This window comes from Stenella coeruleoalba, assembly GCF_951394435.1.
Source record: "Stenella coeruleoalba genome assembly, chromosome: 14".
NCBI classification, from domain to species: domain Eukaryota; kingdom Metazoa; phylum Chordata; class Mammalia; order Artiodactyla; family Delphinidae; genus Stenella; species Stenella coeruleoalba.
In genome coordinates, this window is record NC_137160.1 from 43,180,030 (window position 1) to 43,202,577 (window position 22,548).

General features: G+C 38.9%; 2 protein-coding genes across 6 annotated transcripts in view; one reads left to right on the forward strand and one right to left on the reverse strand.

Moving 5' to 3' along the window:
- The window catches only part of RNF125 (ring finger protein 125), a 108,734-nt gene extending 90,524 nt beyond the window's left edge, over positions 1-18,210 (reverse strand). For both annotated transcript variants that reach the window (XM_079941859.1, XM_079941860.1), the window contains exon 1: positions 17,981-18,210. The gene's annotated coding sequence lies outside the window, so the exon portion shown is untranslated. The remainder of the gene's footprint in view (positions 1-17,980) is intronic.
- TRAPPC8 (trafficking protein particle complex subunit 8) overlaps positions 18,209-22,548 on the forward strand; it is a 91,262-nt gene continuing 86,922 nt past the window's right edge. For all 4 annotated transcript variants that reach the window (XM_079941850.1, XM_079941851.1, XM_079941852.1 and 1 more), the window contains exon 1: positions 18,209-18,856. In XM_079941850.1, the coding sequence (XP_079797976.1) occupies positions 18,700-18,856 (157 nt within the window). In that variant the 5' untranslated portion in view covers positions 18,209-18,699. The remainder of the gene's footprint in view (positions 18,857-22,548) is intronic.

Sequence of the window (22,548 nt, forward strand, 5' to 3'; positions counted from 1 at the left end):
GTATTTTATTCTTTTTGATATGGATAAATGGTGTTGTTTCTTGAATTTCTCTTTCTGATCTTTCATTGTTAGTGTAGAGAAATGCAACAGATTTCTGTGTATGAATTATGTAACCTGCAACTTTACCAAATTCATTGATGAGCTCTAGTAGTTTTATGGTAGTGTCTTTAGGATTTTCTATGTGTATCATGTTATTTGCAAACAGTGAGTTTTACTTCTTCTCTTCCAATTTGTATTCCTTTTATTTCTCTTTCTTCTCTGATTGCCATAGCTATGACTTCCAAAACTATGTTGAATAAAAGTGGTGAGAGTGGACATCCTTGTCTTTTTCCTGATCTTAGAGGAAATGCTTTCAGCTTTTCACCATTGAGTATGATGTTAGCTGTAAGTTTGTTGTATATGGCCTTTATTATGTTGAGATATGTTCCCTCTATGCCCACTTTCTGGACAGTTTTTATCATAAATGGGTGTTGAATTTTGTCAAAAGCTTTTTCTGCATCTATTGAGATGACCAGATGGTTCTTATTCTTCAATTTGTTGGTGTGGTGTATCACACTGTTTGATTTGTGGATATCGAAAAATCCTTGCAACCCTGGGATAGATCCCACTTGATCAAGGTGTATGATTCTTTTAGTGTGTTGTTGGCCTGTAATTTTATATTTTTGTGGTATCTTTGTCTGGTTTTGGTATCAGGGTGATGGTGGCCTCATAGAGTGAGTGTGGGTGTTTTCCTTCCTCTGCTATTTTTTGGAACAGTTTCAGGAGGACAGGTGTTAGCTCTTCTCTAAACGTTTGATAGAATTCGCCTGTGAAGCCATCAGGTCCTTGACTTTTTGGTTGGAAGTTTTTAAATCACAGTTTCAATTTCAGTGCTTGTGATTGGTCTGTTCATATTTTCTATTTCTTCCTGGTTCACTCTTGGGAAATTGTACCTTTCTAAGAATTTGTCCACTTCTTCCAGGTTGTCCATTTTATTGGCATACAGTTGTTTGTAGAAGTCTCTTATGAGCCTTTGTATTTCTGCGGTTTCAGTTGTAACTTCTCCTTTTTCACTTCTAATTTTATTGAGTCCTCTCCCTTTCTTTCTTGATGAGTCTGTCTAAAGGTTTATCAATTTTGTTTATCTTTTCAAAGAACCAGCTTTTAGTTCCATTGATCTTTGCTATTGTTTTCTTAGTATCTATTTCATTTGTTTCTGCTCTGGTCTTTATGATTTCTTTCCTTCTGTTAACTTTAGGTTTTATTTGTTCTTCCTTCTCTAATTGCTTTAGGTGTAAGGTTACATTGTTTATTTGAAACTTTTATTGTTTCCTGAGGTAAGATTGTATTGCTATAAACGTCCCTCTTAGAACTGCTTTTGCTGCATCCCATACGTTTTGGATTGTTGTGTTTTCATTTTCATTTGTCTCTAGGTATTTTTTGATTTCCTCTTTGATTTCTTCAGTGATCCATTTGTTGTTTCATAGCATACTGTTTAGCCTCCACGTGTTTGTGTGTTTTACAGGGTTTTTTTCCTGTAGTTTATTTCTAATCTCATAGCATTGTGGTCAGAAAAGATGCTTGATATGATTTCAGTTTCCTTAAATTTACTGAGGCTTGCTTTGTGGCCCAGCATGTGGTCAATCCTGGAGAATGTTCCATGTGCACTTGAGAAGAATGTGTATTCTGCTGCTTTTGGATGGAATGCTCTGTAAATATCAATTAAGTCCATCTGGGCTAATGTGTCATTTAAGGCCTGTGTTTCCTTATTGATTTTCTGTCTAGATGATCTGTCCATTGATGAATGCAGGGTGTTAAAGTCCCCCATTATTATTGTGTTACTGTTGATTTCTCCCTTTATGGCTGTTAGTATTTGCCTTATATGTTGAGGTGCTCCTGTGTTGGATGTATATATATTTACAATTGATATATATTCTTGGCTTGATCCCTTGATCATTATGTAGTGTCTTTGTCTCTTATAACAGTCTTTATTTTAAAGTCTATTTTGTCTGATATGGGTACCACTACTCCAGCTTTCCTCTGTTTTCCATTTGCATGGAATACTTTCTTCCATCCTCTCACTTTCAGTCTGTATGTGTCCCTAGGTCTAATGTGGGTTTCTTCTAGACAGCATATATACGGGTCTTGTTTTTGTATCCATTCAGCCAGTCTATGTCTTTTCCTTGGAGCTTTTAATCTGCTTACATTTAAGGTAATTATCAATATTTATGTTCCTATTACCCTTTTCTTGTTTTGGGTTTGTTTTTGTAGGTCTTTTTTCTTCTCTTCCTCTTTGTTCTCTTCTCTGTCGTTTGATGACGATCTTTAGTGTTGTGTTTGGTTTGCTTTTTCTTTTTTGTGTGTGTATCTACTGTAGTTTTTGGGTTTCTTGTTACCATGAGGTTTTGATATAGCAGTCTATATATGTACAAAGTTGTTTTAAGTTGCTTGTCTCTTCCTCGTCTAGAGGAGTTCCTTTAGCATTTGTTGCAAAGCTGATCTGGTGGTGCTGAATTCTCTTAGCTTTCACTTGTCTGTAAAGCTTTTCATTTCTCTGTCAAATCTGAATGACAGCCTTGTTGGGTAGAGTATTCTTGGTTGTAGGTTCTTCCCTTCTATCACTTTAAATATATCATGCCACTCCCTTCTGGCCAGCAGAGTTTCTGCTAAGAAATCAGCTGATAACCTTATGGGGGTTCCCTTGTATGTTATTTGTCATTTTTCCCTTGTTGCTTTTAATATTTTTTCTTTGTCTTCAATTTTTTTCAGTTTGATTAGTATGTGTCTTGGCATGCTCCTCCTTGGGTTTACCCTTCCTGGGACTCTCTGTGATTCCTGGTCTTGGGTGACTGTTTCCTCTCCCATGTTAGGGAAGTTTCAACTGTTATCATCTCTTCAAATATTTTCTCAGGTCCTTTCTCTCTCTCTTCTCCTTCTGGGGCCCCTACAGAGTGAATGTTTTTTTATTTAATGTTGTCCCAGAGGTCTCTTAGACTGTCTTCATTTCTTTCCATTCTTTTTTCTTTATTCTGTTCCATGGCAGTGATTTCCACCGTTCTGTCTTCCAGGTCACTTATCCATTCTTCTGCCTCAGTTATTCTGCTATTTATTCCTTCTACTGTATTTTTCATTTTAGTTATTGTTTTGTTCATCTGTTTGTTCTTTAGTTCTTCTAGGTCTTTGTTGACATTTCTTGCATCTTTCCAATCCTTGCCTCCATTCTTTCTCCAATATCCTGGATCATCTTCATTATTATTATTCTGAATTCTTTTTCTGGACTATCTCCACTTCACTCAGTTGTTTTTCTGGGGTTTTATCTTGTTTCTTCATCTGGGACATAATCCTCTGCTGTTTTATTTTGTCTAACTTTCTGTGATTGTGGTTTTCATTCCACAGGCTGCAGGACAGTAGTTCTTGCTTCTGCTGTCTGTCCTCTGGTGGGTGAGGCTATCTAAGAGGCTTGTGCAAGCTTCCTGATGGGAGAGACTGGTGGTGGGTAGAGCTGGTTCTTGTCCCTCTGGTGGTCAGGGCCATGCTCAGCAAAACTTTAATCCACTTGTCTACTGATAGTGAGCCTCTGTTCCCTCCCTGTTGTTTGCTCACCTGAGGCAACCTAGTCCTGGAGCCTACAGGCTCTTTGGTGGGGTTAATGGTGGCCTCTGGGAGGGCTCATGCCAATGAGTACTTCTCCAAACTGCTGCTGCCAGTGTCTTTGTCCCTGTAGTGAGCCACAGCTGCCCCCACCTCTGCAGGAGACCCTCCAATTCTAGCAGGTAGGTCTGGCCCAGTCTCTTATGGTGTCACTGATTTTTTTCCCTGGGTCCTTTTGTTCCCAAGGCTTTGCATGTGCCCTCCAAGAGTGGAGTCTCTGCTTCCCCCGGTCCTGTGGAAGTCCTGCAATCAAATCCCACTGGCCTTCAAAGCCAGACTCTCTGGGTACTCCTCCTGTTGCCAGACCCCCAGGCTGGGAAGCATGACATGGCGCTCAGAACCTTCAATCCAGCTGGAGAACTTCTGTGGTATAATTGTTTTCCAGTTTGTGGGTCACCCACCTGGCAAGTATGGGGTTTGATTCTATCGTAATTGCACCCCTCCTACTGTCTCACTGTGGCCTCTCTTTTTTGTCTTTTTGTGTAGGGTATCCTTTTTGGTAGGTTCCAGCTTTTTTCCGTTGATGGCTGCTCAGCAGTTGTGATTCCTGTGCTCTCACAAGAAGGGGTGAGCACACGTCCTCTACTCTGCTATCTTGAGCTAACGCCCCATCTAAATATACTTATTTTATATCCAGTGACCTTACTAAATTCGCTTATTTATCCTAGTGGTTGATCAAGACTCTCTAAGTGGCTATGCCTTTGTAATGATCTCTCTTCCTCTGTCTTCTACATTTTTCTCTTATTATTCTCTCTTCCCCCACTCTGCTTCACAACTCTGGTGTAAGATTACACAGGAGATATTAGTGAACTAGACTTGTGTCCTGAATAGCAAGTACTGTTCAGAACCATGGAGGGCAGTGTTCATGGTTAAAACTTCTAATGGTCATGATATGATTATGGCAGGTCTTTGTTGGCCTTGTTCTAAATCTTAGTTTACAGCAGTGTGTAATCTATAAAAAGTAGTCAATAAATATTTATTGAATGAAATGAAATGAATTCTCCATAGTGAAATCAAATTTGTGCAGGACTATTAACATTTTCATAGCTCTTGATACTCTTCAAATTGCTTTTCAAAAGTGGGATGTCAATTTACAAAGCCACCAAGTAAAACTTCTAAGATTTCTCTCTTTATAACTTTCACTCATTTATCTTATGTGGGGGATGAAATGAGTGCCTAATGTGTACTTGCTTGCTAAAAGCTCAAAATTTAAATAAGAGAACAGATGAGAAAACAAATGATTATTTTACGAGATACAGTCTATATTAAGGTATGCTATGAGACACATAGAGGGACAGCTTATGGTTAGATCTGAAGGTCAGAGAATTCTATCTCATGAGAAGGTGAAATTTGAACTTAATGTTGAAAGAATAAGAATTAATCACATTAAAAGAGAATGATGAAGAAGTGGTAGTAGGATTAAAGGGAAGTTTTCATTGCCTGCCCTTCTCATAATACTTTTTATAATTCATGACTGCTTGTCACTGACCATGGCTAATTAAAGCAAGGATGGACACCTAAAAACAACTAACCATTTTATCTGTTTTAATAAATTGAACAGGGAAGCAGAGGAAATACTTTATTACATCATATAGAATTGGGATTTGGACAACTATATTAAGTATCGTGTAAAATGAGTAAAGAGAAAAAGGTGTGTTTCTGTGTGTGTGTGTGCGTGTGTAAGAAATAGAGGAAGGAGGAAGAGGAAAAGGAGGAGGAGCAGGAGGAGGAGGAGGAATAAAAAGAAATGAAAAGGAGAGGAAGAGGGTGGAGGAGGAGGACAAGGGGGAGGAAGAGGATGAGAAAGAGGAGGGAAAGAAGAAAAGGAAGAAGAGAATGAAGAAGAGGAAAGAGAGGGGCTTAGAGAAAGCATAGACTCCATAACATAAAAGAGGCTGAGATGAAAAGGACATTAAGAACCCTGACTGAGGAAGGAGCTTTGGCTCTAGCATTTCTATTTCTGTTTGCATCAATCCCTGTTATATTTCAGTTCTTGTCCGTGGATTTAATGAAAAGTCTATATTGTAACAATTTACTTTACTTTGCATTGTATGTGAGTTAATTTGAGTGAGTCTCAGTTTTTCTGTAATTAAAGGCTTAAGGAACTTCTATTACAATTCTATTATAGTTAAAGAGAGTTGATAGATTTAAGAAAATTTAAGGTTTTCTTTTGTTTGTTTTCTTTTGGCCCCACAGCATGCGGGATCTTAGTTCCCCGACCAGGGATTGAACCCATGACCCCTGCAGTGGAAGTACAGAGTCTTAACCACTGGACCACCAGGAAAGTCCCATCAAGTGTTTCAAATATTGTTAAAATTTTGCATTTGAGGAGCAAAAGACTGGGGGGAGGACAAGGACCATGTCAAGGTATATCCTAATATGTGCCAGGGATTTGGGCTATAGGGAGTCACTGAAAATTTTTATGGAAGTGAGTAACATATTTACATATGCATTTTTGTAGGGTTCACTTTGGTGAATAAAACTGGAACTGGGCAAGACTGGAAATTGAAAGAGCAATTAATTGGCCATTGAAAAATTGAGGTGAGGTATAATGAAGCGCTAAAGTGAGACAATAACTGAGGATGGAAAGAAGAAATGGGACTGATTTGAGAGATGTATAAGAACAAAAACATAGAAGGAAAGATTTATCATAAATATAACAAAAAGAAAACATGTTTCTCATAAAAAGGCTTTATTAGAAACCCTTTATATGGAAAACATATTTGCTTTTTGTTACATGTATGATAAATTTTTCCTCCTGTGTTTTAGTTTTCCCAAAATTTATTACTTTTTTTGATCAAATAATAGTTTTAGGGACTTCCCTGGTGGTCCAGTGGTTAAGATGCCACGCTTCCACTGCAGGGGGACACGGGTTCTATCCCTGGCTAGGGAACTAAGATCCCACATGCCACGCAGCATGGCCAAAAAAAAAAAAAAAATAGTTTTTAAGTTTTGAAGTAGTAAAATTTACCCATTTCTTCTATTGTGATTTTAATATTCTTAACCTTAGAATTGAAGTCACATATTAATTGGGGAAGATCTGCCATCTTTATTGTACTGAGCTCATGAACAAAGTATATCTCTCTGTCTATTTAAGCATTCTTTTAAATTCCTGAGTTTTTCAATAAAGTTTTGTAGTTTTCTTCACAAAATACCTCCAAGTTTTAAAAATAATTATATGTATTACTATGTATATTTTGTCAGTAGTCTCAAATATTTGTTATTGAAAAATGTACCTCTTAAAACATCTATTTTCAAATTTCTAATTGTGCTGATATGTAATAGCACAATTGATTTTTTTTGTATATTGATCTTTTATCTAGCAAACTTGCAGAATTCTTTTTCTGTTATAAATAATTTTTCTATGATACTAAAATAAATTTTCTATGTAGAATATATTATTCTGCCAAATAATGAAAGATTTATGTATTTTTCTTTCTGATCCATAAACCATATATTTCTTTTTTTTTTTTTTTTTTTTGCCTTATTATGCTAGCTAGGGCCTCCAGTGTGATGCTGAATAGGAGTAGTAATAGATATTGTTAAGTAAAGGAGTTAATTCATCAAGAGAAGTTAGCACTACTAAATGTTAATGTACCTAATAAAGAACCTCAAATTACATGAAGCAAAAACTGATAAGAACTGAAATGAGAAATAAGACAAATCCACAATTATAACCAGATATTTCTATACTTCTCTCTCAATAATTAATAGTAGTACACCAAAACTCTTAGTCAAAATTATAGTCTAAAGATATAGAAGGATATATCCTTCTATGAGGATAAATATAAGGATATAAGACTAGATACAAGAATAGTATTGTAGGGGAGTTCCCTGGTGGCTTAGTGGTTAGGATTCTGGGCTTTCACTGCTGTGGCCTGGGTTCAATCCCTGGTCAGAGAACTGAGATCTCGCAAGCCACGAGACACAGACAAAAAAAAAAAAGAATAGTATTGTAGGTTGAACTGCATCCCTCAAAAAGATATGTTGAATTGCTAATCCCTATGCCTATGAATGTGACCTTACTTGAAAATACGGTCTTTGCAGATGTAATCAAGTTAAGATGAGGTCATACTGGATTATAGTGGGCCCTAAGTCCAAGGATTGGCCCTTATAAGGAGAAAGAGGTTTGAAGATACAGAGACATAGGGAAGCAGGCCAAGTGACAGCAAGCAGAGACTGGAGCTGCCACCAGCCACGGAATGCCAAGAATTGTCAGTATCCATCACAGGCTCTAAGAGGGAAGAAGATTCTTCCTTAGAGCCTTCTAAGGGAGCATGGCCCTGCTGACATTTTGATTTTGGGCTTCTAGAATCCAAAACTACGAGAAAAGAAATTTCTCTTGTTTTAGGCTTCTCAGTCTGTGGCAATTTGTTAGAGCAGCCCTAAGAAACTAGTACAGATAAACATAAAAATACAAGACAAAGATATAGAAGACTTGAAGAATACAATATTACATAATTAACATTTAGAGAACATCCTTCTAACAATTATAGAATCCATCTTTTTTTCAAATGTGCAAAGAACATTTATCAAGATAGACCATATTCTGAACCTTAAACGCACTCTCAATAAATTTAAAATAATTCAATCATACCAAGTACCTTCTGATAACAATGGAATTAAGTTATAAATCAATAATAGAAACATTTGAAAAATCCCAAATATTTGAGAAATAAATAATATACTCTTAAATAATCCATGGGTACAAAAAGAAATAGCAAAGGGAATTTGGAAAGTATTTTGAACCAAACGAAAATGAAAAACAAACATATCAAATTTTGTGGAATGCATCTAAAGTAGTGCTTATTTGTAATTTAACTGACCATTAACTGTAACTGTGATCTTATCTGTTACTGTAGCATTTTTTTTTTTTTTTTTGCGGTACGCAGGCCTCTCACTGTTATGGTCTCTCCCGTTGCGGAGCACAGGCTCCGGACGCGCAGGCTCAGCGGCCATGGCTCATGGGCCCAGCCGCTCCGCGGCACGTGGGATCTTCCCGGATTGGGGCACGAACCCGTGTCCCCTGCATCGGCAGGTGGACTCTCAACCACTACGCCACCAGGGAAGCCCTACTGTAGCATTTTTACAGGAACATTTAAGTTTTGCTTGTTTTGTTTTGTTTTTGTCATATATGGTGCTGAAATTTTCATTGGTTGAGATAACATTATAATTTAGGAGTATGGATTTGAATGTGGTATCTTTTTAAAAAAATTTTTTTCTAATTGAATTATTCTTATTCATTGCTATTGACTATGAATTTAGAATTCTTTATTGAATACTTTTATTAATTCTCACGATTTTTTTCAGCAAATTTATCTGAGCTTTCTGAGTATGTAATAATTTGCTTTTCTTTTCCAATATTTATACTTATTTTTATTTCATTAACCCAAATTTTCAGAACATTAAATACTAATAGTAATTAATAGTGCCTTGTTTCTGATTTTCATCAGAATGCTTCTGATGTTTATCAACTTCTCAAAGAGATCTGTTATTCTAAACATTAAGAACCACTGCTTAGAATCATGAGTTATTAGCAATCATACAATCTTTAGTCTACAGGTGATGATTCTTGAGATCAGAAAGGTTAAGTGACTAGTTCCAAGGTCTTAAAAGTGGGCAGTGGAAGAACCATGACTAGAATTTCATTTCATTTATGGTTTTGCTGTTACCAAAACTTACAACAAAAATTGTAATAGTTTTCCTCATCTCTGATTTTTTAAAAATTGCAAAACATTGCACTTGTACCTTTTTTGGAAACAGCTTTATTGAGATATAACTCTCATACCATACAATTCACCCATTTAAATGATACAGTTCAATTGCTTTTAGCACATACACTGAGTTATGCATCATCATCACAATCATTACTAGAATATTTTCACTACTTCAAAAAGAAACCTGGCACACCTTAGCCATAACCTCCAAACTCTCCTACTCTTCCCATCTCCATCTTTACCACCAGGCCTAGGCAAGCACTAATCTATTTTCTATCTCTGTAGATGTACATATTCTAAATGTTTTGTATAAATGGATTCATATGTGGTCCTTTGTGACTGGCTTGTTTCACTTAGCCTGTTTACAAGGTTGATCCATGTTGTAGCATGTATCAGTATTTCATTTCCTTTTAAAAATATTTATCTATTTATTTGGCTATGCCGGGTCTTAGCTGCAGCACACGGGATCTTTGTTGCCACGTATGGGATCTTTGTTGTGGCATGTGGGATCCTTTAGCTGTGGCATGTGGAATCTTTAGTTGCAGCATGTGAACTCTTAGTTGTGGCATGTGGGATCTAGTTCCCAACCTGGGATTGAACCCAGGCTCCCTGCATTGGGAGTGCAGAGTTTTAGCTGCTGGACCACGAGGGAAGTCTCAGTACTTCATTTCTTATTATTGCTAAATAATATTCTATTGCATGGCTATACCACATTTTACTTATTCATTTATCAGTTAATGAATATTTGGATTGTTTCTACTTTTTGGCTGTTACTAATACACTGTTATGAACATTCAGGTACAAGTTTTTGTGTTGACATATGTTTTTATTTCTCTTAGGAGGCAAATTGCTGGATCATATGGTAACTCTATGTTTAACAGTTTGGAAAACAGCTTGTTTTCCAAACCAGCTGCAACACTTTACTTTCCCACCAGCAGTATATGAAGGTTCAAATTTCTCCACATTTTTGTCACATTTGCTATTGTCTTTTGGATTATAGCTATCCTGTGGGTGTGAAGTGGTATTTTATTATGGTTTTGGTTTTCATTTCCATAATGGTTAATTATGGTGAACTCCTTTTCATGTGTGTATTGCCTATTTGTACATCTTTTTTTTTGGAGAACTGTCTATATCCTTTGCTCATTTTTTAAAACTTTGAGAATACTTAAATATATATTGGTCATTCAGGTTTCCTCTTTTGGGACTTTGTCACTTGTATCATATTGTGTTGTGTTCTGGTACTTATACAGTATCAATTGTATACAGATTGCCTTTTTTCTTATTAATTATAGGAGTTCTTTATGGTAGATATATATCTTTGCACATTTGTAGCTTGAATTTTCACTACTTTGTGATCTTCTGATAAAAAGATCTTAAATTTAATGTAGTTCGATTATCAATCTTTTCTGCTACGGTTTGCACTTTTTGAATCTTGTTTAAGAAATCTGTCCCTGTTTCCTTCATGAAAGGGAGGCAGTGTTAGTGTAGTGGTTTAAAATGGGTACTCAAGAGGCAGATTACCTGAGTACAAATCACAGCTGTTTTACTTTGTGGTACTGTGGCCTGGGACAATTTAGTTAATCTCTTTTGCCTCAGTTTCCTCATCTATAAAATGGGAATGATATTAATAGTACCTACTCACAGGGTTGTTATGAGGACTAAATGAATCGGGATATAAGCAACAAGTAAGTGTTATTACTGTCTGCATCTTTATTCTACCTGACCTGATTTTTTTTGTATGCCATGACATAGAAAACTAATCAGGTTTTTGTTCCATAGAGATAACCAATTATTGAAGCACTGTTTATCAAATAATCTGTTCTACATCACTTTATGTTTCAAGTTGGTCTGTCCCACAGCTCTCCATTCTATTCCATTGGCCTATTTGTCTACTCCTGTCTCTTGATAACCGTATTATAACTTTAATATATCTTGCTTGCTGGTCGGGCAAATTCCTCTATCTTTTTATTTAACTTCAAAATTATCTTTTTTTAAAAAAATTATTTATTTATTTATTTATTTGGCTGCCCTGGGTATTAATTACGGCATGTGGGATCTTTAGTTGAGGCATGTGGGACCCAGTTCCCTAACCAGGGATCGAACCCAGGCCCCATGCATTGGGAGTGTGGAGTCTTAACCACCGGACCACCAGCAAAGTCCCCCAAATTATCTTAACTATTCTTAGATCTTTGCTCTTAAGTATGAATTTGAGGATTACTTTGTCAAATTCCATAAAATCTCTGTGGGTATTTTGATTTGAATTGCACTGAACCTCTGGATTAATTTTAGTGGAACTGACAGCTTTATGGTGTCTCTCACTACCAATGAGAGCATAAATGAAAGCTCTCCCAAAATATGTTTCCTCATATAATTCACTTTCAGACAGGATTCTTGCACATAGATGTCTAGCTGACAAAACTAAAGTCAAATGATTATGTCTTAGCTATAAGAGAAGCTGAAAATATGAGTCCTGCCTCCTCCTTTTGGGAGGAGAGATGGACAGCTACATAAATATGATGAAGGTGTGCTATATATTTATCCCACTATATAATTTTTTTAATAAATTTATTTACTTATTTATTTTTGGCTGCGTTGGGTCTTCATTGCTGCATGTGGGCTTTCTCTAGTTGCAGGCGGGTGGGGGCTACTCTTCCCTGTGGCGCGTGGGCTTCTCATTGCGGTGGCTTCTCTTTCTTGCAGAGCACAGGCTCTAGGCACTTGGGCTTCAGTAGTTGTGGCTCGCAGGCTCTAGAACGCAGGCTCAGTAGTTGTGGTGCCTGGGCCTAGTTGCTCTGAGGCACGTGGGATTTTCCTCGAACCTGTGCCCCCTGCATTGGAAAGCAGATTCTTAACCACTGTGCCACCAGGGAAGTCCCTCATTCTGATTTTAAAGGAAATAATTCTTTCTTACATTTAACCATTAGGTATAATATTATGAATCTTTGCTACATAACCTTTATCTGTTTAGGAGTTTCCTTTCATTTTTATTAAGCTATAATTGACATAATGGTATACTACTTCCAGGTGTATAAGGTAATGATTCAGTATTTGTATATATTGTGAAATGGTCACCAAAAAGTTGCTAAGAGAGTAGGTCTGAAAAGTTCTCATCACAAGAAAAAACAATTTTTGTAACTATCTATGGTGATGGATGTTAACTAGATGTTGCACATTTTTGATTGGATAATTTATCTTTCTGATTATTGAGTTATAATAGTTCTTTACATATACTAGATTTTTTTCCCTTGTACTTCTGCACTTTTGGTATCCAAAACCAGTTTTTGGCAGTATTTCAATTTATCAGTTTTTCATCAAATCATATTAGATATGTGATTTGCAAAAAATATCTCCCATTCTGTGGGCTGTCTTTTCACTTTCTTAACAGTGTCCTTTGAAGCACAGGTTTTAAAATTTAGTGGTGTTCAGTTTCTCTCTTTTTGTTGTCATTGTTGTTGTTGCTTTTGCTGTTGTATCTAAGAAACCATTGCCTAATTCCAGGTTATCAAGATGCATGCCTATGTTTTTCTCTAACAGTTTTATAGTTTTAGATCTTACATTTAGGTCTTTAAATGTGAGTTAAGTTTTGTGTATATGGTGTGAGGTAGGGGTCCAACTTCATTCGTTTGCATGTAGATAACCAGTTGACCTAGCACCTTTTGTTGAAAAGACTATTTTATTTTCCTCTAATTGTCTTGGTACCCTTTAAAAAATTCAATTGCCCTTAAATGCGAGGCTTTATTCTGCCTGTATCACACTCTCTTGGTTACTGTAGCTTTGTAATAAGTTTGTAATTAGCTGGTTTGAGTCCTCCAACTTTGTTTTTTGGGTTTTTTTTTTTTTTTTAAAAGATTGTTTTGGCTATTCTGGATCCCTTGAATTTTGATATATACTTTACTATCAGCTTGCCAGTTTCTAAAAAGAAGCCAGTTGGTAATTTGATATCAATCTGTAGAACAATTTGGGGAGTGTTGACATCTTATTAAGTCTTCTGATCCATGAACATGAGATGTCATTTCATGTGTTCAGGTCTTTAATTTCTTTCAAACTGCAAATATTTTTTTAAGTTGCATAGCAAGTTAGCTAAAAAAGTACATGACTTTTGGGGACTGCTTAGCAGCTGTAAGTATTCCTTTTATTTTTATAGAGATAAAAATCATTATTAATGTGTTGACATTAAAAGCATTTATAAAGAAGTATGTATTAAAACAATATCCATTGCATTAAATAATTTCTGAAATAGGAGGGACAAATAAGTAAAAACATTTCAGTTAATATGTTAACCGAGGAAGTATAATGAAAAGTGCCTGAAACTAAAAGTCAGGAAACGGAAGCGTTTTCTAGCTCTGCACCTAACTAGGCATATAACCTTGGGGAAATTACTTTATCTCTCTAGGACTGTTCCTCACATTTAAAACGATATTATAATTTTTCCTAAACGGAAAGTCATGGGTTTATGCAGCCAATCTAAATATGGCATGCAAATGTGCACTTATTTTTAGCCTAAATCTTGAGGATTAATGTTTATAGAATTGTTTAGAGTTTAGATCTTCAACATTCTCACCCACCGTTCCCCCATCTACATTTTTCTTATCCAAATCCAGTTGTTTTTGGAAGTATTTACATATGATTTTAAACCAAGCACTAATATTATTCCCTATCTTAGAAGCATAAAAGAGAAAATATGTATAAAAGATTTTTACTTGCTGCAGATTAAATTAGAGGAGGATTTATATGGGGCTTAAATACCTATAATAAGTATAAAATAGGATTATGAGCAAAATTGTGGCTATGATTCATCCTTGAAATAACCAGGAAATGGATGCCATCTGTTTTAGTCAGAATTTTAATGATAATAAGTATACTTAAAACATCCAGTACAGGGGCTTCCCTGGTGGCCTAGTGGTTAAGAATCCTCCTGTCACTGCAGGGGACACAGGTTCGAGCCCTGGTCCGGGAAGATCCCACATGCCGCGGAGCAACTAAGCCAATGCGCCACAACTACTGAGCCTGCGAGCCACAACTACTGAGCCCACGTGCCACAACTACTGAAGCCTGAGTGCCTAGAGCCCGTGCTCTGCAACAAGAGAAGCCACTGCAATGAGAAGCCCGCGCACAAGGAAGAGTAGCTCCCGCTCACTGCAACTAGAGAAAGCCTGTCTGCAGCAGCAATGAAGACCCAATGCAAACAACAAAAAAAAATCCAGTACAGTAAATAGAATAAAAAGTGTGGGCCAATATGTGTATTATATATTTAAACCTTTCTTTTTTTAGTGTTTTAAAGTAGCATAGCATAAAAATCTTTGAGCTTACAAAACTTTTTAAAAAAGTGAAGTATAGTTGATTTATAATAGTGTATTAGTTTCAGGTGTACAGCATACCCATTCAGGATTTTTGCAGATTATATTCCATTATAGGTTGTTACAAGATATTGGGTATAACTCCCTATGCTATACAGTAAATCCTTGTTGCTTATCTGTTTTACGCATAGTAGTTTGTACCTGTTAGTCCCATACCCTAATTTGTCCCGCCCTCTCTGATAGCCATGTTTGTTTTCTATGTCTGTGAGTCTTTTTCTGTTTTGTATATACATTTACATTTTTTAGATTCCACAGAAGCTTAAGAAACTTTTAATGTACAAATTTTCTCAGCAACCCCTGACCTCCAATGCTCTGATGTACAGGTAGGTAGCTCCTATGTGAGATCCATGTACTCAGGAATCAGAACCGGTTTTTTATTGGCTTTTGAAGCTAATACTCAATAGCACCATCTACTGTTAACACAGTGAAATTTAATAATAGTGGAAAGAATAATAGATTCTCGTATCTTCATACTGGAATGAATACAAGAAATCTTCTAGTCCCAATTTCATAAGCTTACAGATAAAGAATGTGAGGTTCACAAGACAAGTAACTTGTTAAAAGTCACAGATTTCTTGCTAAAACTGTATTACAAGCTATTGCAAGCTAAAATTTCTGTAGATGCTTTCAAAGCGAGGAAACATATGGAAAAACAATTTATCCTAGTGATCAAGTCTCTAGGATTAAGAACCGAGCTGGTTCTGCTCCAGTGCTATCTTTGGCCAAGTTAATTAATTGCTCTGTGCTTCAGGTGCTACATCTGAAAACTGGCAACACATGTGCTTCTCAGGGTTTGTGTGAGAAGCAGAATATATATGTAGTAGACATATATGTAAAGTGCCATGCTTGATATATGGTGAACAATAATGGTGATATTATTTTTATTCACAAGTGGTGGAGTGGTTTTGAATTCAGACTTCTTTGACTTCAGTGTCTGTATTCTTGACCACACCAGACATCAGAAGAGACTAGCAGTATCACACATGCAAAATAAAACAATCCATGAATGTTTGATAACACACTTTCAAAATTGGCATAGCATACGTTTTACGGGATTCTTTGATTCTGGGGAGAGTAGGAAGCTGGGCCTTATCTTCAATACTTGGAAAAGAGGTCCTTAGTTGCTTGTGTTATTACTATTTTGTCCAGCAAGTTTCCTCTCTTTAAGTGATAGACCCTGTCTGCTTGGCCTTGAGGGTGGGCACATGGCCAAGGCCTGGCCAACCATAACACTTCATGTTTCCTGGACAGAGTAAATGGTTCAGAGGACAAGTGATGCAAAAAGGGTCATTGTCCAGAGGAGTCAGAGAAATGAAAGACGTGTGATATCTTAGACCCCAGGCAAATATCGATACATCCTGCAAGGTACCTCATTCCTAATGAAGTGGGGTGGAGACCGTTGACTGTCATCCCATATTCATTCTCCTCTTCATCTAGCAACAGAACCCTCAAGCCTACATTTTCCAGTCTCCTTTGGACACACTGGGGCCAGTGGGATGTGAGTGAAATTGCTGAATGTCATTTCTACAATTTGATCTGAAACCATCAGTCATGTACGTTTCCATTCTCTTTTCCCCATTCATGTAGGCTGAAAAGCAAATGTGGCAGTGACTCAGCTTTAATCTTTAGGGGAAGACAATACCTTAGAAGTTGAACATGTTAGATAGTTTAGGATAAACTAGAAGAGAAATAGTGTTTTACAGTGCTGTCACTCACTGGAAACAGTGCATGCATGTGGTGTTAGATTGTAAAGGCAATGCATAAGACGAAAATCCATTTAGGCATAATCATAAAAAGGAAGGACGTACTGATTCATGCTACGATATGGATGAAACTTGCAAGTTATGCTAAGTGAAAGAAATTAGACACAGAAGGCCATATATTGTATGATTCCATTTACATGAAATGTCCAGAATAAGTAAATCCATAGAGACAGAAAGTAGATTAGTGATTGCCAGGGCCTAGAGGGGGTGTTGCGGTGCAGACTGACTGCTAGGGGGCACCAGGCTTCTTTTTGGGGTGATGAAAATGTTCTGGAATTAGCAGTAATGATTGTGCAACTTTCTGAATACAGTAAAACCCACTGAACTGTACACTTTAAAGGAGTGAATTTTATGGTATGTGAATTATATCTCCAAAAATCCATTTAGGCTAAATTACCCTTGAAAGTCCTTCTCACAGAGCCTAATACAGCTAGTTTTACCTTCAATGTAAAAAATAAATTGCCTTTTTAACTTTGAGTTGAGTACTAAAGTAGTATGCTTGCATTAAGGAGCCCTGTTACCAAAAAATATATCTTATAACTTGAGTCACGCTCTGTTGTGTGAGATTCTTACATTATAAAGGGTAAGGGATATATTAGAGGTATTCAAAAGGTAACATGTATACCCCTGGGGTTAAAAGAAGGCTTTCCAAGAGGTCCTCAGGCACAGCCAGTTTTAAGGAAATGAATTTCCAGATCCTCAACTCCCACGTGTTATCTTTTCTAGATTGATCTGTGGCTAAGTTGTCATGTCATTATGTCCTATTGTCCTTTCCTACCTCCCATTTTTCAATTTATAGGAGAAAGGCATACTCACCTGTAATAAATTCTTACCAGGGTAGAAACTTCAAGGTGCCAATCTGACAATTTGAGATACTCTTGTTTGGGGAAGCCTCCTTTAAATCAAGGACCATAAAGCCATGATGTTGGCTTTATGGGTGTTGCATTTTTTTTTCCTTGTCTTATATTTTTGTCATTTAATTCAGAAGGAGCTGAATAATATTATAGTAAAATTCCTTTCATTCATTTTTACATATTTAGAGGAAAAATCTATAAAAATGAAAGTTAGGAATAGAAGTTCAGGCCTCTATTCGGCACGTAATTACTGGATTCCCACACCTCCATCACGATAAAGTAAATACTCTAGCAGACTGTAAAAAGAAGGCGGCAGCGGATGAACGGGTCGGAGGTTGGGCACATCCTTCCCGTGAGACCAACAAAAACGCAGTAGTTTCTCCTACACTCGGGCTAACTGCAGCGCCCACAACGGCACACATTTCTGCTCACTGGTTGAGTTCACATGCATGGCAGTCCTTTCTAAAAGCTTTCTGAAAGCATGGTTGTGTTTAAATGATACGTGGCCTGTTTAGGCCGGCTCCAGCGAAACATCCAAACACCCGGCGGGCAGCACGCTCTCTCCGCTGAGCGGGTGCCCCCAGTCGCTCCACCAGGAGCGTGGGAAGGACAGGGCGGGCGGGCAGAAGGCAGCTCGAACAGCCACATGGTTTACCTACCGTTTCCCAGGAGGGTCGAGTGGGCGTGGAAGACGAACGGGTGCCTGCACCACTGTGACAGCACAGACCACGAGCTTCGGCCTACCGACCCTTACGTCACACTTCGCTGGGCTTTGCCAAGGACGTGCGCGAGAACCAGGCCAACCCCCGCGTGCCTCCGCGCCTGGCTCCGCCCACCGCGCTCGTAGCCCCGCCCCAGCCCTGCCCAGTAGTGGGGGGGCCCACCCGTCGCACTTCCGGCGCCAGCCTCCAGACCGGCCTCGGTCGCTTTTTACTTCCCTCTTCCTGGCTTTCTTCCCCCGCCCCCATCTTCTTTAACACTGTCACGTGAGGGGCGAGCGCGGGGGCTGCTGGGATAAGTACGCCGGTGGGTCAGGGTTCGGCCCCAACATGGCGGTTCCTGTCGGGCGGCGACAAACGCTTTGCCGTCGGGAGGATTAACTGGCGATTGTTGGCGTCTCCACCTATCAGGGTGGAATGCAAGGACGCCGGGGCGAGTGCTGAGGAGCGGCGGTGACGGAGAGGGGTCGGTGGCGGGTGCCCCGGGAGCCGAGGCGGCGGCGTCCGTTCTGTTGGTCTCAAGGCTTCAGTGTCGGGCCCCGCCCGGCCGAGCCGGGCCGGGCCAGGCCGGCGGGCGGAGGCAGTAGTTGCTGCAGCCGCAGGATCAGCCTCTGAGAGTGGGCCGGAGGGCGGGCGCCGCTGCTGCCTCTGCCGCGGTGATGGCCCAGTGTGTACAATCAGTGCAGGAGCTCATCCCGGACTCCTTCGTCCCCTGTGTCGCCGCGCTGTGTAGCGACGAAGCCGAGCGGCTCACTCGTCTCAATCACCTTAGCTTCGCGGAGTTGCTTAAGCCCTTCTCTCGCCTCACTTCTGAGGGTATGTGGTCTCCCCTTTTCACTGAGCTCCCGCAAAGCTGGGGCCGGGAGAGGGAAGTTGGGGGCGGGCAGGGAAGAGAAGGGCGGTGTTTACATCCCGGAGCCGGTAGAGTGGCGTTGGGCTGGGCCCCCGCGGTGTCTCCGGTGGCCTTAGGAGGAGGGGCCGTGAGGTGGTCAAGACATCATGGTCCTAACCTCCAGTTTTTCTAGGCACTTCCCCGACCAGCCACACTGTTAGGTAATTAAAAATGTGAGTCCCAGAGAAGGGCATTGAGACTGTTCTCAGCCGCCACAGGGAGGGAATTAGGAAGTTGCAAGGTAGGGCAAGGTAAGAAGATGCTCCCTGTTAGACGACTAGGTCTTAGGGGGAAGACGACGAATCATTTTCCCCTGGGAGTTAAACCGGGCTTTCAAAGTTGTCCTGAGTATTATATTCTTTAGCAGTGAGGTGCATCCCCTTCAAGCGTTCTGTTCAGTTATTTTACTTTTTTCTTTTGAGAATTCAAACATTTCCTTAGGGATCCAGTATTTTACTTAATCTCTCAAGAAAATAAAAAGAATTATAAAATTAATGAAACTTGCAGCAGCCTTTTTTTGCCTAATGGACGAGGAAATAAGGACAAGTTGTAGTTAATTTAATCGAGATAGTTGGAGTTATGATTTATAGGGATGGAAAAGTCCTGAATTTTTTTTTCAGTTAAAAGTTTAATCAACGGGAGAAATATCTTTTATAGAAGAGCTGCCTGTTTTCTCCAGCTTTAGATTCTTTATTAGGGAAAAATAAGTGTAATAATAGTCAAGTGTGGTTTAGCCAATATCTTTACCTGTACTTTGCAAACAGAACATAGTAAAGTATAGGGAAAGTTCTGTGTTAAGAACTTTAAAATAAAAAGGTTCTATAATAAAGCTGTGTCAAGCCAACGACCATGGTTTTTTGGTTATGACTTCACACAAAAAAATGCTGCGCCATAAATTTATTTATTTACATGCCACACGTGTATTCTTTGGGAGAATATCTCCATTATAAGTTTGCTTTTGTATTTATTATTTTTTTAAAATAAATTTATTTATTTATTTTTGGCTGTGTCGGGTCTTCGTTGCTGTGCACGGGCCTTCTCTAGTTGCGGCGAGCAGGGCCTACTCTTTGTTGTGGTGCGCCGGCTTCTCATTGCGGTGGGCCGGCTTCTCATTGCGGTGGCTTCTCTTGTAGAGCACAGGCTCTAGGCGTGCGGGCTTCAGTAGTTGTGGCTCGTGGGTTAAGTAGTTGTGGCTCACGGGCTCTAGAGCGCAGGCTGAGTGGTTGTGGAGCACGGACTTAGTTGCTCCGCGGCATGTGGGATCTTCCCGAGCCAGGGCTTGAACCCGTGCCCCTTGCATTGGCAGGCAGATTCTTAACCACTGCGCCACCAGGGAAGCCCTCACTTGTGTATTTAAAGGAGAGAGAGAGAGAGCTATCCAATAAAGCAAAGATTGGGAACTCTTGGATTTTCTTCAGCATGTACTTTAGCCATCCATCTCACCTCCTCCAGTATTGTCCTAAGTCAATAAAAACAATAAAGCGCGCTACATTCTTAAATTCTTAAAAGACAAAACAGTGCGTTTGATTTTGAGCTGTGTGCTCTTTTCTGCTTTGTTAATAAAGAATAATAATGCAAACACCTATACCTACTTACGTAGCATTTGTCTTTGAGTCCTCGAGTCCTATGAGGTAGATACCGTTAATACCATTTTAAATTTGAGGACGTTGAGGCCCAGAGATGTTAACTTGTCCAGTCTTACAGGTGGGAAAGATTTAAAAACAGGCAATTTGATTCAAGACAAGGTGTTCTTAATCAAGTCGTCTTATCTGCTGGTAATATTTAGAATCACCTATTCACACAAGGGAGCAGTGCTGTCCAGTAGTAAAATAATGTGAATCACATGTATAACTTTTATTTAGTAGTCACATTTAAAAAGGTGAAAAGAAATGGGTGAAAGCAGTTTAAGTAATATCTTATTTAACCCAATATTTCCAAAATGTTGCCATTTCAACATGTAGTAAATATACAAAAATCTTAATGAGATATTTTGCATTTTTTTTATTGCTAAGTCTTTGAAACTTGGTGTGCATTTTACACTTATATTACATCTCAGTTTGGACTAGATATGTTTCAAGTACTCAGTAGACACATGTGGCTGGTGCCTCCTGTATTGGACAGTGCAGTGAATAGAGGCTGAAATCAGTACTCTGCTTTCCTTGTGTAGACTGCAAAAGATTTAAGGGAGGAGTATAGTGAGTTGGACTTTAATAGGTCGACGGTTGGTGGAAAAGAAGAGGGTGGGCATTCCCTGTTGAAGACAGGGATGAGGTTAGAATGGTATGGGCAAAGGTATAAATTATGATTCAATGGTTGGGGGGAACAGTGGGAGAAGTCCCTATTGAGTACAGGATAGTAAGGGAAAATACCTAGATAAGGAAGGATCTTGAATTCTAGGAAAGGAATTTTTAATTTCATATCTAATGGTAAATATGTGGCACTCACAGATTTCTTAAGCAAGTGTATGGAGTTTTGGGGGAGTTGGTGTGGTTTATAAGCAATTGAGTTTAAAAAAAATTTTTTTTAGTACAGTAAAGTTTTGTGTGTGCTACATAAAAACAAAAGATATCATTATTTTATTTTTCAAAATATGTTCTGTAGTACACCAGTTGTATGTTTCCTGGAAAAATTTTGTGGTCAAATAAGTTTGCTTAATATAGCATGTGTTTGGGAGAATTAGTGTCATTCAGCATATGGAGAGTTCTGGGAACACCTGCTGTAAAGAGACCTTTTAAAAACTTAATCCAGTACTTCCCAAATTTATTTGAACATGGAGTTGATTTTTCAGACAGCTATCTTGAGCAACCGGTAATCCATGGGCAGCACAGTGGGGAATGTTGCTTCATAGTACAGTATTCAAGAAACTATATTTATATGGTAGTCTGTAAAAGTAAGGTAATGATAGAGCTGAATTTCACCCTGAAATTGAGATGTTATATGATACATAACATCACCTTTTGTGACATTATAATCTTAATGAAGCCTTAATATAATTATTTAATTCTGAACCTTTGGATTTTTTGTGTGTGATTTAAGAGCATTTCTCAGTCATTCTTAGCTTTTGCCTTTCTCTTTACTAAGATGGTTTTGTGCTATTCCAGTATATTACTTATCTATTGTTGTGTAACAAATTACCCCCAAACTTAGCACCTTAAAACAAAAGCATTTATTATCTCTCAGTTTCTCAGGAATCTGGGAGTGGCTTAGCTGGACAGTTCTCTCTTGAGGTTACAGTGGAGCTGTTAGCAGGGACTGTGGTCATCTAGGGCTGGAGGATCCGCTTCCAAGCTCACTCATATGGTTGTTGGCAAGTCTCACTTCCTCACTGGATGCTGGCCTGAGACCTCAATTCTCTGCCATGTGGGCTTCTCCATAGGTTCCCTGAGTGTCCCCATGACATTAGCTTATCCCAGAGGGAGTGATCAGAACCCAAGATGGAGGCTGAACCCTTTTTTTAAAAATATAAATTTTGGGGCTTCCCTGGTGGCGCAGTGGTTGAGAGTCTGCCTGCCGATGCAGGGGACACGGGTTCGTGCCCCGGTCCGGGAAGATCCCACATGCCGCGGAGCGGCTGGGCCCGTGAGCCATGGCCGCTGAGCCCGTGCGTCCGGAGCCT